General features: G+C 35.3%; 1 protein-coding gene across 2 annotated transcripts; it reads left to right on the top strand.

The window, feature by feature from the left end:
• Positions 1 to 10,670: 10,670 nt before the first annotated feature.
• Positions 10,671 to 17,646, top strand: TAF12 (TBP-associated factor 12). Of its 2 annotated transcripts, XM_028263952.2 has the most exons (8): positions 10,671 to 11,031; positions 11,551 to 11,715; positions 13,258 to 13,782; positions 14,883 to 14,957; positions 16,513 to 16,591; positions 16,682 to 16,746; positions 16,877 to 16,912; positions 17,112 to 17,646. In XM_028263952.2, the coding sequence occupies exons 1-8, from the start codon at positions 10,798 to 10,800 to the stop codon at positions 17,253 to 17,255; spliced, it is 1,323 nt and encodes a 440-aa protein (XP_028119753.2). In that variant the 5' UTR covers positions 10,671 to 10,797; the 3' UTR covers positions 17,256 to 17,646. The 2 variants fall into 2 exon arrangements, with proteins under 2 accessions (XP_028119753.2, XP_028119754.2); XM_028263953.2 differs by lacking the exon at positions 11,551 to 11,715 and having other exon boundaries at positions 10,688 to 11,031.
• Positions 17,647 to 19,009: the final 1,363 nt, after the last annotated feature.

The raw sequence follows: 19,009 nt of genomic DNA, 5'->3' as shown, positions 1-19,009 counted from the left end.
TAGCATGCTTGCCATGAGGTTAATTGCTTAAGTGCTATAACTGCTTGAATGCCTGTGGATGAAGGCTATTTGCTTGAATTGGAATAATTTGAGTAATGTTTATATGCAATCACTTTTTTAAGTGGTACATGTTCGAAACAATTTTCCAAAACAAACATGAATCAAAGGTTTCAATTCTTGCAAATTAATCTATACTAGTGTGTCTGCGCATCACATAGTAATGCTAGCCTAATAAACCAGAATAAGAGCATATAATGTGGATAAAAATCATATCATGATTAGTAGATGCCGATCTTTGATCGGGCGAGCGAGGGTGCTCAATTCATGACCTTTCCCTCTCGTACCTAAGTTCCTGAGCCGAGACAATCTTTGTGATGCCAGACACATGGCCTTTGGCACGAGTCATGGGCTTCCTAAATTTTTCCAAAAACAAAATATTTAGGTCGCGACTCTATATCTGGCAAAATAGTCTATTTTTGGCATTTTGATTCAAAATCAATTTTTCAAAAGATTTGTCACATTTGGACTCTTTGGTGTTTATCAATTTCATATTGCACTTGTGAGATTAGATTTAGAACCACGGGAGTCTGAACTATAGGGCTTATTTCGAACTTCCGAAAGGGGGAAAGTCGAGCTACACACTTCAAAAATTAAAATACTGAAAAACAGAATTTTAATTAATGAAAACTTAGAAATTATTTTTGAAAACCAAAATTAATTTCTGACTAATTTCACAAATGAATATTCTGAAATTGTTAATGATAACCAGTATAGTACTACTAGTTGTCAAAGAAAATAAATAGTATATTACTACTATTTGTCAAAGAAAATAAACAGTAAATTACTACTATTTGTCAAACAGTATATTACTACTATTTGTATTTTTTAACCAGAATATTTCTTTGTATAAGCACAGAAAATAATTTCTGTAAGAAGAAGAGAGGTAGAACAGAAAACAAACGAAAAATTATGTATAAATAGAATAATTCGCATATGTCTTACGATTGTTGGAACAATCTTCTATATAAAATAAATAACTTGAAACCAAATCAAACAATTAAAAATAAATTACTTACAAAATTTATTTACCAAAACACATAAATATAAAATTGATCAAGTCGAGTGTGTGACACTCTGTCCTTAAGATAGCTTTGCCCCGCTCCAGTACTTACGGATAAATGACATCTATCTTTCAAGATACAATGATATTACACAGATTGTAGTAGCACTCCAAACAATCTGTACAACAAACTAGAACCTGTGTTCTATACTCTCGGAATTTTTCTCTAAAAACTAGTATGAAGAACCATGCAAACAGAAAGCAATAATAGGAAGAGAATTAATTTTCTGGATGTGAAATCTGTTGAAATGAATCTGTTGAAGTGAATCTGTATTTATAGGCAAATTGGTGACCCTTTGGAAGGGCCAAACATGTAGGTTTTCAAATCGAACAGGTATGGTTCAAACTGAACAGATATGAATTCAAACTGAACAGGAATAAAATTGAATTGAACCTGTTGAAACAGGTTTGAATCTGTCCAGCTGTAATATGTTAAAACAGGTTGAAAGAACTATTTGAACCTGCTGGAAAATGACCCGGAAGAGGCACTGCTTGGACAGGAAAATTGAATTCAAATTTGACGCAAAATTTAAATTAATTCGTTCAGAAAAATTAATTTTCTCGCGAGAAATTTATGAAAAAAATTCAAATAAATTTTGTCCAAAAAATTAATATTAGGACCAACCCGACCCACACCCACACCCGGCATGGCTTGGCGGCACACGCGTGTGATGGTTTGAGCCAAAGCCCACTTTGTCCATAACTCCTCTCTTCTACAAACTTGGGGTGCCTCTTGGGGCCCAACCCAAGTTTGTTCACCTAGAGCTTATAAACACATTCAAGCTCTCTTCAAGTTTCAATGTGAGACAATCCATTTCAAGGAAACCCACATTTTACTTTTTTAATTGTCTATTCCGTGAATCTGAAAACGGCGTCAACTTCTCATTCACTCATAAATGGTTTTGAAGAACCGTCTTCACCATGTGACTTGCCATGCGGCAGGGAACACGTCACCTCTTTGGACCCACCCCAAAAGGCGTGTGGGACCCACTCAAATTTGGACTCAAAGTTGGCCTAATATAAACCTATAAAAAACCATAATTTCAACAACAAAATATTAATCAAACTATTTTAATCCACTAAATTAGTAAGTTCATTATATTCACAATTTTTCAAAGAAATAATATCAAACATAACTTAACATGTCACATCTTTCAAATATAATCATATTTCATGCCAAGCTACTCAAATAGCTAATCTTTCCCAAAATCTCTACAAATAACAATTTTCACAACTTTTCTAAAATTGACTAATCAACATGATAGTTACATCAAAAATCATGAAATATGCCCAAGAGTAAACATTTTAAGGTTAGGAGTTCAGAAGTTCACATTTGATATTTTCATTTTTATAAAAATGAACAAAACCTAATCATCAATATATCAACATTCATAAAATAGCATGAATATAACATTTTTAGAGTTTTTAATCCCAAAACAACTTTATAATTCCAATTTAACCACTTAAACATTTGTTCATCAACATTAATTTATTTTTCCCAAAAATAAATTCCAAATATCAAAAATTAGATAATATTTCAACATTATTTTTTTTTTCTCAAATAAACTATCTAATATGATATAGATATAAATCATATAACTCCTATCATGCCATTTTTCTCAACATAACCCCATCATAAATTTTAAAGCAATAATATTGAGATAATCCCTGCCTCATATAATGAAGAGGAGCAATTTCGAAAGACAAACCTCACCTGATCATGAATCCGAAACTACCATTGCGGAGAGTACGACGAGCTCTCTGACTTTCATTTACAAAATTTTTGCAAAATCTCACTATGAAGACTCAAACTCGAAACTCAAAAGTTGAGCAACAATGGAAGTCAGAGAGAGATGCATAGGACAAAGAGAGACATAGCTCTCTTCTCAAAAAGAAAAAAAAGCAAAAGAAGTAGAAAAAGAAAAGAAGAGAAAGTAGGCAAAAGAGAGTGGGGGAGCAACTCCACATGGGTTTGCTTTTCCAAAGATTCCTACTCAACCCAACACCATAAATTAATACAAAATATATTCTAAAATACCTTAAAATTTTGTAAGATAAATTATAAAATGATATAATTTTTCTTATCACAAAATATGATATTTTTGTACATCACAAATTATAATTTTTTCCTCACTACAAAAATGTATCCTTTTTATTCACTATAAAAATATAATTTTTTTCACTGTATGGTACACACCATAAATCCACTTTTCAAACATTTATTATAATCCTATATAATAAATAATAACAACTTCAAAGGTAGTTCCTACCATTTAAATAATTAAAAAGGACCAAACAATTAAACATGAGTTATACACAAACATCAAATTAAATTCATTCCAAGTCATGAGTCTTGAATTACATTCCCACCAATAAGCCAAACATGATCCAATTATATACCAAAATAGACCTAACAAACTTTATCTGAAATCATGGTCTAAACACCCAAAATTTAATATAAAAAATCTGCTTTAATACTAACTGGACACCAATTCATCTATAAATTTTCATAAAATAAATACTCATTATTAAATTCTAATTTTTTTTTATCCTACATGCTACACTCATATGGGAACAACATACAAAAATTTCATAATTTTTTGAGATAGGGACCTATTTTTAAAAAAAATACAAAACCAAACTATTTTCACACAAAATTTTACACAGCAGTCCAATCCGAATATTACTCAATTAATTTATGCAATAATTCAGGGTCATTACAACGTAGCTGACCAATTTTCAAGAAAGCTAACAGGTATTCAAGGCATTGAATACATATAAATGCTATAAATAATAGTCAATAGACATATCAAATGTTGGTACCCGGACAGATAAGATAAAGAATATGCAAATAAGAAAGACTAACCGCAAGGGAGGTTTTCTCACTTATTATACAGGCTATTGGTTTATTTATTTACCGATTATATAAGGGGACCCACGTCAAGGGGCTTATAGCAAGGGAGACAACCCAGCAGCGAAGATAGAGCTACACAGAGAGTCACACATCACGCTCAGAGCTAACCTGGTAAAGATTACTTCTCTTACTCCTGATAACAAGGGCTATTACGGACTATGGGAAAAGAAATAGAGTTGCGGAGGAGTGAACAAATGGCTAGTTCAGTTACCGCACATAGGGCTTGGGAGAAAGAGAAATTGCTGCTACGAGGGATGGCATTCTCCTTCGTCTTTGACTTACCCGAATCACTGTAGCGAACCCTCCCCTTACTCAATGGATATCACTTATTCTCTTCAATCAACAAAATGAGAAATGGGCAGGAGGAAAGAAAAGAAAGAGAAAATGAGGTTTTTATTGAAGAAGCTTTACACCTGAAATAGGGCTAATGCAGATCCAGAAGAATGGGTCTAGGTTTCTGAAAAGATGAAGATGCAGGGTAAAGAGAAGGTCTTTTGAACAACCAACCTGACATAAGGTTTGTTCTTTCTTTTCCTCCTGATGCTATGGATCACCTTTTCTTCCAGCCATTAGAAGAAATACTTGCAGGAAGCCTTCAATGTCTACCCATTCTAGAGAAGCAATTGATTGAACAACATGGATCTGGCTATGTGTCTAGATGAGAGTTCCCATGGTGTAGATATGAGTTCTTTAGAATTTCTTGTCTACCACCTTTCTTTTTCAAGGTTAAGCTTCTTTAAGAAGTGGTCAAGAAAGAACTGGAGTGAAACAGGCAGAGTAAGCAGTTCCTTGACTATTTCATCGTCGTTGGTCCTTGAATAAAGGTAGCTTGTTAGAACCTATATTCGGAGTTTCCTTTCCTTTTCTTTTCGAACTTTTGGTATGTTGATGTCTCAAGGTTTCCAGAGGATATCTAGACTAAAGGAGGACATGTAGTCCAGATAAAGAAAAATGTGCATCTTGAAGGTTGGAAATGCATATAGCCTATCAAGTGAGACTGTTGTCACGGACTAGGCACCTGTCATCCTCCTGAGAAGCCGGCTCTACGAGTGATACTGCATACCCCGTGAATTATGCCTAAAGACTAACCTAGGAGATGTAACAGGGATCTACTTTGCCTGCCTTATCGCTCATAAACTAATGTGCTTACAAGGTGTTTGGTGTAGAACACGCATCCCTAATGAGTTAGTATGTGACATATTACCACCGCCAATCCCTGACGCCCTCGTCAGGGGGACATTACCGTGCTTGCCTTCATGCTTATCCATTTCCCTACCCATGAGAACCTGTCCCGTGTGGACACCACCCTTGGTGCAGACCCCACAATGAAGGTGCTTGGTGTATGTCCCACGTACCGTCCCCATCACAGTGCCCTTAGGCTGGCTTTGATACCACTTGTCACAGACTAGGCGCTTGTCATCCTCCCGAGAAGCCGGTTCCACGAGTGATACTACGTATCCCGTGAATTATGCCCAAAGAATAACCCAGGAGATGTGATAAGGATCCACCCTGCCTGCCTTGCCGCTCACAAACTAATGTGCTTGCAAGGTGCTTGGTGTAGAACTCGCATCCCTAATGAGTCGGTACGTGACACTGTGCTATCATCGATGCTTGAAGGGTCAACTAAGGGAGATTACTAACCTTAACGGAAAGGGGTAATCTAACCTAAGGGATTGAAGAGGCGATGTGCCTAACCAAAAGGATAACTAAGCCATCAAAAAAGTGGGACCAAGATGTACTTTTTTGGATTGTAAGGACAATTGCTAACAAGTTACTAGCTTTTCCTTATACTTACATGGGTGAGACTCATTTGCTTCCGACAAACGCCGCCACTGAGAGAAAAAAATGAGGCGTTGCATCCGTAGAAAGCTTACCTTTTTCACACTTCTCACCGCAAATCCTCTTATTCTCTCTTTCTTCCTATAGAATAGTAGCTTCCTTCATTATCGGCTTAACTTCTCCCACAGGAAAGGGAGATTATAGCCTTTCAGTTACTTGAGTCTCAGTTCTCTCTCTCGAATCTAGTTTGGAAATAATTGAGCTGATCTTTCATTTGGAAATAAGGGTAGGTTTGAACCTTTTCTTGGAGGGAACCTTTTCTTAGGGCAAGACCTTAGATGGAAGTTTGGTGAAAGAAGAATCTGTTTGTAATCGATAGGAAAATAAGAGCGAAGTTCGTCAGATGGAAGTTTGGCTCGAATTGGAGCTTTAGCGGATGTGCTTTTGATAGTCTGAAAGGAATATAAGAGGGAACTTCTAGAGTAAGCAAGCTACCAGAAGTACGGCTGGTACCATTTCGATGTGTTTCGATTCTTCCGAACAAGAGAGGTTTGATGTTTCTGAATCCATTGTATTAATACCACTTTCTACTCGCAGTATGCTCTTTATGATCTTGGTTCATGATTCAATTGCCATGTACTTAACTATTGAGCCTCAAAGTTTATGTTTTTATGTGATTGCAACATCAAAAAGAAAGTCTGAATTTTTGGTAAACAGTCGCCTGGGCTTGGTCACTGCCACCCCCTTTGTGATGAGGCACCCATTTTTCCGAAGTTACAGGGCTATTTTGTTGAGTTCCTTAAAGAGAGTTATCTCGCACCCCTAGGTATTCTCTACCTACCCACTTGTGTCGATTTCGGGAATAGGTACTTTTTTTCGAATAGAATCGATTCCTGAATAAGATGCCCTCCTACTAAGAGCAATGCCTTGGGACCAGTGGCCAGGAAAGGCCGATAAGTCATCGAAGGGTTTGTGTAAAGAATGGAATAGTGAGCATTACTCATTTTAAAGTATCCCACTGTGATATAATATCATTTCAAGAAAATGATGCGAGAAGCCGCGGTGAAGAAATAAGGAGATCTTTCTATATCGAAATATCAGCTAAAAAAATCATAGGTAAATTCTTGGATCACCCAGTAAGAATGTAGAGAAGAACCAAAACAAAATGGTTCCGCCTACTAACTTTCTTCTCAAGGTTCAATACTTGAAGATGAGATCCTTGATACCATCCCCTCTCTGGTCACAGAGAAAGATAATAAGATGCTTACAAGCATTCCTGATATGGAAAAGTTCAAAAGGTAGTTTTTTGCATGTCGTCGCTCACTAATCCAAAATAAAGGTCCTTTAAAGCATGATGGCTTTGCGGGTTCTTTTTATAAATCTTGCTAGGATTTCATAAAATAAGATCTCTTCCAACAGGTCACTTATTTCTTCGCTGAAGGTACGATCCCCCATTCCATCAATGCTACTTTCCTTGCTTTGATTCCTAAGATTTTTATCTAGGATTACCTCTATTTAAAGGAAATTGAAAAAAAAAAATTCAAAAAAACAATCCTTTAGCCAACAAGTAACAAGTGAAAGACATAGAAGAATGGCTAGGGAAACGAACCCCGCAAGGTGTATATCTTCATTGCTATTGAATCATCAAAAACCATACCATCTTCGTCAACAACTAGTTCCACTGTAATTATGTCTCGATTGGATATCCAAGAGGTAACTTGTACACCTTTTTAGTTTGACTCGACAAGAAATTCTTTAGCATTGAATCAGGTTTCTCCAATGGCCTTCACCACCCATCACCACATCCATTTATCCTTTATCATAAGCAACCACTTTCAACAACTCATCAAACCTGTTCTTTATTTTTATTTGTTTTAAAACATTTTTATATACCAATGGCTGGTTTGGGAAGTCCAATATAATCCAAAAAGTCAAAAAGTTACATAAAAAGCAAAAAAGACATTACTATTCACAAATAAAAAATATTAAAAAAATATTTTATATATATTTATATTACAAATCCACTGAGCAACGTGACAGCTGTTGACCAGGCCATTATACACTTTTTATGGGGAAAAAAAAATTCCATACGTGAAGTCACAAAATTTGATGGTAATATTGGGCTCTTGGGGGCCACTAAGGGTTTCGTTTTGATAATCCGAACCGTCAATATGTAGAACTCATCGAGTAATATATGCTTGTAAAAAATCACATTAATCGAATATCGTTAACTATAGGATCAAATCATTTTTGTATAAACAAAACGGATGGTGTAATTGTTAATTGTTGAAAAAAACTAATCTGATCATATAACAATCGATATCCGATCAACGTGATTTTATACAGACATATAATACTCAACAAGTTCTGCATATTGAACAGTTTATGTAACGCCCTCAAAATAAACCCATAACATCATACATTCACGACAAAGAAAAGAGATTTCATATTACAATCATCAGAGTATTATTACAAAAGGTATTACATGTTGACAACAAAAGTAAATACCCTATAGGCTTACAACTTTTCAAGTTAACACTTGGTTACAAAAGGAGAGTACTAACTCTACACAAAGTAAGCTCTTGGCTTGATATACATGTAATACAACAAAAACAACAAAAAGGGTCTAACAGCCTCAAGCCTCTCAAGCTGCGTCCTTGGAGGTGACATAACACCTGCACCTGAAAATGATGTTCCATATAGGGTGAGCCAACGCCTAGTAGAGCTAAACATAATATGAGCAATAACTAAAACGTGAACATTTGATAAATGTTTAACTCACATAAATCAATCTATAATTCATTTCAATTGCATGACAAATATATCCATGTTTTCTTCCATTTTCCATTACTTATCCAGTTCTCAATTTATGAATAAGGTTCAGAACCTGGCCAATCATTTAATGAGACTATAGCTCATATCAACAATACTTCCATACTTCACAATAGATACACATATTTGCCGTATCAATATCACATAAAACACTTCCATACTTCACAATAGATACACATATTTGCTGTATCAACACTTCAATAGATACACAGATTTGCTGTGTCAATGAAGTTCATCCCCTATCTCCTCCCAAAGAATATCTGGTTTAGGAGTCCATCCCATATCTTCTCCTAAACTGTAGAGTACATCCCCTATCTCCTCCCACACAACACAATGTATATAAGCATAAATCATATACATAACCAATCAATACATAAATTTGATGTATTATTCCAACCGTCATATTCAATGACAAATTCAATTGATTAGTTTTAATTCACCTAATCATCATGCAATGTCTACAACAATCAAGACTATCCTCCACCGATAGCCCAAAGCAATTATTTCTAAACAGATAATAATTATATCAACAGACAATTTGTCAACAATTTCCAAGGTAAGTGATTAATAATTCCAACTCCACCATTCTATCTCATAATGAGCCAATTACATTATTTCCAACTCAATTTTATATTTCCATAATAAATGTCATTAATTACACTAATGACCCAAATATACCCAAACATGGCATTTTCCCCATTTTTCTCAATATTAACCCAAAGGTCCAAATATTATCAACAACATCAATAAATTCTATTTCAGACCCAAAACACATATGTATGAGTCAAATGAACAAAACTCCCCTTTTCAACATTATACATCTCAAGCAGTGACTTCCCAAATCAAACCATTTATACAAAAAACTCAGCATCTATGTTAAAGCTCATAAAGATGAGTAGGAATCCCTACCTTAAGAGATGAAACTCAAAGGAGATGATGAAGAAATCTCGAAATGTTCCAAAACCCAAGATTTTTGGATTGATAGGATGCCCAAGCCAAGCTCTACACTCTTTGAAAAGACACTAAAGGAGTAGATCACTTAAGGTAGATCAATCCCTAGAGAGAAGGTATATTCTAGAGAGAGGAGCTCTCAAAAGAGGGTTTAGAAAAGTAAGAGAGAGAAAGTAAATGTGAAAAGTGATTCAACATCACCCAGCTGCCATCTGATATACGACTATCCCGCTTGAGCGGAGAATAGGACGCTCAAGCGTCAAACACAAAAACTGGACCTGCTCGAGCGCCAAGACACAAAATCAAAAAGCACCCGCTCGAGCACAAAGGAAAACCCGCTCGAGCGTAGATTACCCTCTTCCAGTATTTTTACAGACATTGAACACCCGCTCGAGCGCCAAGAGGCCCGTTCGAGCACGACCCGCTCGAGCGTAAGGAAATCCACTCAAGCGTGAAAAACGCACCTGCAGTAGTTTCGTAGAGGCACAAAATGCTGAAATTGTGTAAACTTCGCTCGAGCGGACCACCAAAAATCTAGGCAACAAGGAATGAGACTAAAGCTCAACCAACTTATTCGAAACACGCCCAATGCATCCTAAAACTCAAATATATGAAATTAAAGGATGACAGCAAGACGTATATAACAACCAACTCCACGGAACCTAAGTCCGGATACAACAATCAAAGAAGGAAGAACTAGGCTCGCTATAGTTCAAATTATTAAAATGGGACCTATGGTGGCCCCCATGGACCGACCATCACTGTCCAAAAGTTATTTGCCCCGAATGAGGCAATTTTTTCTGTGTAGACATGCTGGGGCAGCCGCAAGCCAATCGTGCAACCAATCACCTTTCTTCCACGAAAAATACTTGGGAGCACTAATTAGTGCTCCCACTAACTAGGTGGCAGTGGGTCCCGCCATTAATGATGTGATGTTTTGGTCTTGGAGTTGTGTTTTTTTTTTTTTTTTTTTACTTTTTTAATACATTAGTGCTATTAGTGGTGATGTTTTTAGTGGGATGAATCATTGTTGTAATTATTATTAAATAAAAATATTTAGTAGAAAATAGTGTATTTATTAGTGATTAATTCCAATGACAGTATTCACCCAAAAAGCTCCAATAACCGCTGAATGGTTTTTTGATTCATCAGATCGCCCAATCCCATCTTCCCCAAACCCTAACCCTAGTAGTGTTCCTCAATGCAGCCTCCCCATTCTTCTTCGTCTTCAACCCCACCCGTGCCTCCCTTTTCTTCGTCTGCTCCCAGGGGTGGAATGGCCATTGGAGTTCCTGCTCACCACCCGACCCCTTCTCCCCCTCCTCCCTCCTCGTTTTCCTCTCTCAACCCGCCCTCTTTTGGCCAGCAGTTTGGTGGGTTGCCTCGTAATTCCGTCAATGTTCCTGAATCTGTCTCTAGCTCGAGCACATCACAGGTGTTTATCTTATTTTATTTTTGTTTATTGGACTAGATTTCCTTATATGGGTAGGTTTTGATTTATGTATAGCATGTTCATGATGATGAGTTGAGGTTGATATATTTTGGTTGAATTGGAGTTTCTTATTGTGTATGCACTTTCAATTTTATATTTAATTTTTGAATAATTTGACGAATGAAGAAAACCCATTTCCAGTTTTGGGTGTTTTGAAGAATCAGAAAAACCATTCAGCAGTTATTGGAGTTATTAGATGGGACAGTTACTGAAAAGGGCATTTTTGAAAAAGGAAAAACTGTGACAGTTCGCACCAACTCGGGTGTCACACCTTGTATAGTAGAATAGATAGATGGATAGAATAGATGTATGTTAGATACAGAACTACACAGACAGAGGAACTCACATATGCATACATTTGTTTGTTGCTAGTTATAGTTTTCTAAGTGTACATTGAGCAGGATTAATATAAGTTTTGTTTGTTTGATTCTTTGTTGTCCCATTGTTGTTTGAAATGTATAGATGAGACAGCCTATACAAGGAATACAGGGAATGAGCACGATGGGATCATTCGGCTCAGGCCCACAAATGCGGCCTGGTGGAATTGCTATACATCATCAACAGAGACCTGTCCAATCATCTGCTAGACCACAAACTACCCCAAATAACCAGTCCTCTACTTCCCAAGTTAGTGTTGAGTTTTGAAATTTAAGTTCTTCATTGTTTATGTCTTGTACTAAATCCTAGAAGTCTCAGTGATGATAACATATTGCTATGAATTATTTTGTAATTTGATGGGATGTGTATAACGTAGGCCAACAAATATGGTTGGAAAAATTTTCATGAGAAATTTTGAATATTTGTTGGAGGACAGGTACTGTTCCAAGTCACATCCATTTTCAAGATCCTAAAGGAAAATATGTAGCTATGTCAAAATTTGAAGATAATAATCAATGATTTTGAAAATATTTTAGGTTTATGAAAATTTAGGATGAATTGTTATAGTCAATGTCATTACCTACCTAGATGAAATTTGTACTAATGAATTTAAGATTTAAGCACTGGATACGTTGTTGACTAGCTTTCAGGTTGGGAATAGGAGCGGTGAGTTGATGTCAGTTGTTCACTTGCTTTTGTGGATGATATGATAGTGTGCTGTGGGGCAATTGAAGAAGAGATCATAATCCTTAGTCGTGTGTTGCTTTGTTTTGAGGTTGTTTCTAGCTTGAAGATTAACCTTTTGAGAAGTGAGATGATCACTGTAGGGGGGGCAATGATTGTGTAGATAACGGTAGAAAATTTGGGGTAAAAGGTTTCATCTTTACTAGCACCAGATTTAGGGCTCTCCTTGTGCTCTTCTTTTAAGTACAAATAGTTTGGAATGTGATGGTGGAGAGGCTTTGAGAAGAAGTTCGTTACTTGGGAAGAAGTAGTATTTGTCTAAGTGGGTTAGACTCACTTTGATGAAGAGTACTTTATCCAGTTTGCCTTCAATTTTCTTTCTATGTTTACTATCCCCATTTTTGTGGCCAGGAGGTAGGAGAAGATGCCAAGTAATGTTCAGTGGAGAGGTCTTGGGAAGGAGTTTAAATATTATTTAGTTGAGTGGAATGATGTTTGCTTAGGTATGGCGATTTGTAAGTTATACTTGTTTAATAAGGTGTATTATGTAAATCGTGAACTATATGTGGGCAGTGTGGCATCAAATATTTGGAATTTATGAACAACTCGAGTGTTATTTTCATGTAGGGGGTAAATTTAGGCTTTGTTGGTTTGGTTATGACAGCTTGTATAAGTTTGTGGTTCTTTTGAAGAATCTTTGAGTACTGATACCTTGGTTCTATTTTTCTACTCCTTCCACACCCCCCCCCCCCCCCCCCCCCCCCCCTTTTCCTGTTTAGGCTCTTAAAAGCTGGGTTTTGTGCTTCCCTTTTCATGGAAGCAGTCATCCTGCATTTCTTATATTCTATAGCTAACTCCTCAAGACTTCAATATTTTTTTGCACATCCTACATTAATGTTGAGACACATTTGTAGATAACTGTGATGTATGTTAGTTTTAAATTTATATTCGTCTCAGAATTTATCAAGAAAAAAAAGAAGAAAAATTTATATTCGTCTCTGAAGCTATTGAATGATCTCTATGTGCTATAATAATGGTTTCAAGTTTCTATTACTAATCTGACTGTTCTATGCAAATTGTATTTGTCTATTCCCCACCTTTATACAGAATCTCCCAGGGCATAGCATGTTAAGAGTTTCATCAGTTGGATCTCCAAGTTCACCGTCACCTAGTACATCACAAGGTTTGCAGTCTCATAATCAGCCTTGGTTGTCATCTGGATCACAAGGAAAGCCTCCTTTGCCATCCCCACCATTTAGACCGCAAATGAATCCACTATCTTTGCAGCAAAGATCACATATTCCTCAGCAACATCATCATCCAACGTCAACAGCTTCACAGCAACCACAAGCATCATCCTCCCAACAACAACAACAACCTTCATCATCACATCCAGCCCAGGAGCATTATGGGCAACAATTTCCACCTTCAAGAGTCGCACAATCCGTATCCCATCAACAACAGATTCCAAGGGGTCCAGGATTGGGAAACCAGAAACCTTCCTTACATACAGTGGGACAATCCAGCGCAGTCCAGTCGGGGCCTCCTAATAGAATAACAACAAGTGCAGAGACTGGTGAATCTTGTAACAGGATAATAAACAAAAGGAGCATCCAAGAAATGGTATCCCAGGTGAGCATATTTGGTCATCTGTTTATATTTTTCTAACTAGTTACTTATTCTGTTAGGAGTAATTTTGATTTGCTGTAAGTGTTGCGTAAATAATTAAAGTAGGATGGGCGAGAAGTGGCGTGCTTTAGAATGCTGTTGGTTGATAATACCAGTGAAGATAAGTCATGCTTTGTGGACAATATGCTGGTAACTAGGAAACATGTCTCTTAGCTGAATGTGGTTGATGGTTTGTTGACGTGAAGACTGGGCAAGAGAAGAAACAAAATAATTAGACAAAACGTTAGTGAGAACTCTGAGATTGCAACATTGGGGATGAGATTGGATAACATTGATCGAGACTAGAGGATGTGTTGAAGCTTGGAAAGGCCTATGCTATATGATTAGCCAATACCGTGACCCTTGATAGAATAATGGGAAGCAGGGACAGACACCTGATACCACAGATGTAGTAGAGTGGCTGTAGTTCTAACTTTCTTTGTGCTTACCCTTTTTTTTTTCAACAAATGCTATCAAACCATTGAAAGGAATTAGATATTGGAGTTCTGCTTAAGGATTAAAATGAACAAGACCTCCTTTGGAAAAACTCTCTTTATGGAGGTGGCATTAAGATTTGAATGTTATGTCACTGAATAGTTATGGTTAAGAGATGATAAAATGATTATGTAAATCAAGAGATGTATGATTACACTAGACTAGTTTTTAATTTTTCTCTTTAGGAATATGTCTTATGGTTGCTGAAATGTTATGATAAGTTACAAGGTTTCTTAGGCTTTTTAGTTCAATTGGTGGTAAATTTACAATCTTTTAGTCAGTTTCTTAGGATATTTTTTAACATGTTTCATGGGCACTGTTTTGATGTGATAAACATAATGGTTTATGGACCTTAAATTAATATATGTATGTCATATGGTTTTTCAGGGGAAAGAAAAAGAAATTTTTTTTATCATATGGATGTTATATGTGATTCATACCTTCCAAGGAAGGCCCATTCTTGAGCCATTGCCGGAATTCTTTGACAATCATGTCTTCTTCGTTATGTAATGTTTTTCGTGAAGTTGATGAATTGTCCTTTCTTTTTGACTTCTTTGGTTTTTGGACAGATTGATCCATCAGAAAGTTTGGATCCTGAAGTAGAAGATATTCTTGTGGATATTGCTGATGAATTTGTCGAGTCTGTAAGTTGATGAATTTCTATAATCATAAGGATTTTTTCCCTCATACTTTTGCATTAGAAAATTATATGTCATTGGATGAATTTTTACCATTTTCTACATAAAACAATATTTGTACATGTAACCCACCATATCTAGGAAATAATGGGACACCAATTATTTTTTGAATATGGTGGATTATACATGTACACATGGTGTTTGTTGTGTGGATCCACAGGTGAAAAAAATGGTGAAATGCATTAAGTGATTAAATGGCAGCCCTCTTTTGCATTTTATGAATATGAACTTTGATTGTTTCTTAAGTTGGCTTAGTTATGTATTTTCTCAGTTTTTATTTTTATTTTTATTATTATTATTATTTTTAGAACAGTTCATTTTAGCCATAGAATTTGAAACTTTCTAACGACCTTGGACGTGGTCCGACCTGGCCTCTACTATATGAGATTCCTTAATAAAATGTTTAATACTGAGAACCTTTTATTAATCTGATATCAATTGCTCAATGTGAAAGATATCAATTTATGCATACAAATTATTTATTGGTTTTTTGCTATCAAGGAATTGGAGGAAGCACTCTTCTCGGTGTTATATCTTCGAAGAATTTTATACCACATGGTGTACTCAAATGAAGTGATCTAACATGCTCATATTTGCTTCCTCCCAGGCCTGAAACTTCTTGCATAGATAAAGAAGTTCTTAGATAAATTTCTTTAGTTGTGGTTGGTTTTCAACCTAAAAAATGTTGTTATCCATGGACCATGGTAATATAAAGATAGGCTATAATTTTGTCATCCGTTTTAAATCCAACATTGACTAACAAAATCATAAAATCTGATAGCCAGTAGCTAACTTAGAAGATAATAAAGGGTAATTACACTAACACTCCCTGATGTTTCTGACAATTGCTAGGGCACACGTTGTCAGAGTTGTTGGTTATGGCCATTAATGGAACTTGTCTTTGCCTTTTTACGCTCACACTTGTATAATATACAATAAAATCGTATATTTTCTTTCTTATAACCAAACCCTGTCTTTCTCTCTCTCTCTCTCTCTCTCTCACACCACTACCACCACCACCACCATCACCTCCTGCCATATCCCCTCCTCTTCCACAAGACTATCACCCACATACCTCCTCCACACCCATCACCACCGCACTGCCATTATTGTTTAGCATAAAGAGAAGGTGTTGAACTTTTTAGGTCATTTATGGGAGCAGATTTTGGTCATGTATCAATATCATTCATTGACACAAGCTGGATGTTGTAACAGATTGATGGTGGCAATTAACGTGTGATCTAAAGGTTACTATTTCAACTTAATATGAAAGAAGACGAGAAGAAATCGATGATAACTGTCATCACTTAGATTTTGTCTGGCTGAATAATAGTGCTTGGAATAATGAGTCTAGTTTGGTGGAAAACGGGGTTGTGTAGCCAAACTGAGCAATTGTCTTAACATTTTTTTGTCCGTATTTCTCAAAATTTGCAGTATTTCTTTATGTTTCGTTTCTATTATTTTCAAGACAGTATAATTTTCATATTTTATTTTTGGGCAGATTACAACCTTTGGTTGCTCATTGGCCAAGCATCGAAAATCAACTACCTTGGAAGCGAAGGACATTCTTCTACATCTTGGTTAGTCATGCAGGAATAAATCTTCATGGTTTGTTTTATTGTCCTAATGAACTATGTGGTGCTTAATGTTCAAATTGTGCTTTGTTTTAGAGAGAAACTGGAATATGACTCTTCCTGGGTTTAGTGGAGATGAGATTAAGATTTACCGAAAACCAGTAAGAACCTTACTGGACTGTCTATTTTTCATATGCATGTAGTTATTTTTAATGATGGTGCTGCGGGATACTTAAGTTTCTTTTTCAGGCCTTTTGATTCTTCTGAAACATTTGTTGTATGATTCTGCAGTTTTCAAGTGATATTCACAAAGAACGACTTGCACTGGTATGTTTTGGATTTTATATATCCTTTTTTGTTATGTGGATATGAAAAATGTGCCCATAAATTATTGAATTTTAGGTGTGTGGTACAGGATGAATGCTTAGGTCACTGGTTGAGGTGGTCATGTTTTTTTTACCTTCAAAGGGGGTCAGTTTAGGATTGAAATTGTTTTATAATTTGTGGCCTTTTTTCATTTGGGCAGATAAAAAGGTCTAGTACCTCTGCTGACACGGCAAATACTAGGAGCTCTGCTGGGCAAGCCGCTGGAAATACGAAGGGTCATCTATCAAAGGCACCTGTGAATGTTTTGGGTTCCCCAAACTCCAAGATACGCGAAGCTGCTTGAGTGAGTTATTAAATTAAGTTTACGCTTGTTTTCATCCAGTAGTTAGAACATTGTATTTTTGTTTTTTGTTTTTTCTTGTTTAGATGTCCATCTCTCTGCATAGGGAAAATATTTTGATATTGTGATTATTGGCATGTAGCATGTTAGGTTCTCAGTTCCTCATTTTATGGTTCTGTAAGTTGCTACAACCTTTGAAATATTCATCTAGGTTAGTGTTGCTTAATTTTTACCGCATATGAATGGGCCAGTCATATCTGCCTTGATTGTAGTTGAGAAACAATTGTCCAATTTTTTAGTTAAGGGGGTAAAGTGATACGGACAGTAGTTGAAGGGGGTAAAATGTAATTTATTCTAATTATAATTCCTTCAATGGAGCTTTTCCTTTCGACTATCTATCTATTCTTTTTCTTTTATAAAATTTTTATCTTAATCAAATTTATACAAGAAAATGATTTTCTTTTCTTTCATTTAACTTTTTCCCATTTTTTACTTATTATTTATTTTCTTTTATCAAATTAAAATATATTGAGGTCTTTCGTATGAATTTATATTTTTAATTCCAACTAACTAGTACTAACATAATTTATCTTATATTTTAAACTTAATACTATTACACTAATTTTATTACTCAATTTCACAATATTATTAACCAAAAATCAAGAACAAGCCTCAAGTGTAAAATTTATACAAAAAAAAAAAAAAACCAAGCCTCAAGCGTAAATAAGTAGGACTTGAAGATCTACTTGGACTAAAAATGCCATTTGTCTAATCCTTATTGGTCACTGGTCCACAAACGGCAAATTCGTGTCATCTTTTCCAACTAGATAAGTATGATGAGAATTAAATAAAAAATAATTAAAAAAATATAGCATTTGTATTTTCATGCAAATAGCTTTTTTTAATTTATTTAAACTATTTTGTCTGATAAATTAGAAACAGATATTGCATGAAACTGTTTTTCAAAATATAAAAAATTATAACTATTTAATGGTTTCAAAAAGTGCTCACCATTCAAAAAAAAAAATTTTTTTTCTTTAACAAACAATATGTTCCTGTCCCGTTTGGGTGCTGATTTTTTAGTTAAAATAATTTAAAAAATCTAAATAATCAATCATAATATATTTTTTATTTTTTTATACGCTTTTTTATAAATAGTTAAAATAATCATTTTTCAAATACCCTCCAAGGGGCTAATATGTTAAATAAAAATACTAGAGACTCTAAAAATTCTATCAAAAGTTTTACCAAATGTGACCCACATGGAACCCACATTGTATGGGTCCCACACCCACATATAGTAAAACTTTTAGTAGAATATTTGAGATCTCTAATATTACTCTATGTTAAATTATAATGAAAACATCGTAATTACTCTATTGACATGAATTTGAACTTATAACTTTCTTATTATTTCAAGAAATAATTGCACGAATCACTAAACTAACTGTCTTGTTTTAACTCCTCGCATTTAGATCAAGTTTTAAATCCCCCTAAAATAATTAAAAAGTCAACTATTTTCTTTATTTATTTATTTTTTTTACATTTTTTTTATAAAAAATCCAAAGATCAACTAAATAATTAATTATCAAAAGACTCCTAAGAGCATCTCCAATGGTTTACCATTGGAGCTGCTATTATTATAATTTGGCAGTTAAAGAAGAAAATGGTGCTCTAATGGTGTCATATGACAGCTGTCATATGTGCCAATTCAAGTAAAACCTCATTCCCAGCAAAACAAATAAATTTTTACAAAA

Source organism: Camellia sinensis, chromosome 3 (genome assembly GCF_055761805.1).
Source record: "Camellia sinensis isolate YWXY chromosome 3, ASM5576180v1, whole genome shotgun sequence".
Classification (NCBI taxonomy): Eukaryota; Viridiplantae; Streptophyta; class Magnoliopsida; order Ericales; family Theaceae; genus Camellia; species Camellia sinensis.
Note: the sequence above shows the minus strand (reverse complement) of the source record. Positions and strands in the feature narration are given on the sequence as shown.

Excerpts from the sequence above, each read along its gene's own strand:
- TAF12 (XM_028263952.2), top strand. The coding sequence starts at position 10,798 with ATGCAGCCTCCCCATTCTTCTTCGTCTTCAACCCCACCCGTGCCTCCC. Across the intron at positions 11,716-13,257 it reads ACCAGTCCTCTACTTCCCAA|AATCTCCCAGGGCATAGCAT; the intron begins GTTAGTGTTGAG and ends ACCTTTATACAG. Across the intron at positions 16,913-17,111 it reads ACAAAGAACGACTTGCACTG|ATAAAAAGGTCTAGTACCTC; the intron begins GTATGTTTTGGA and ends TCATTTGGGCAG.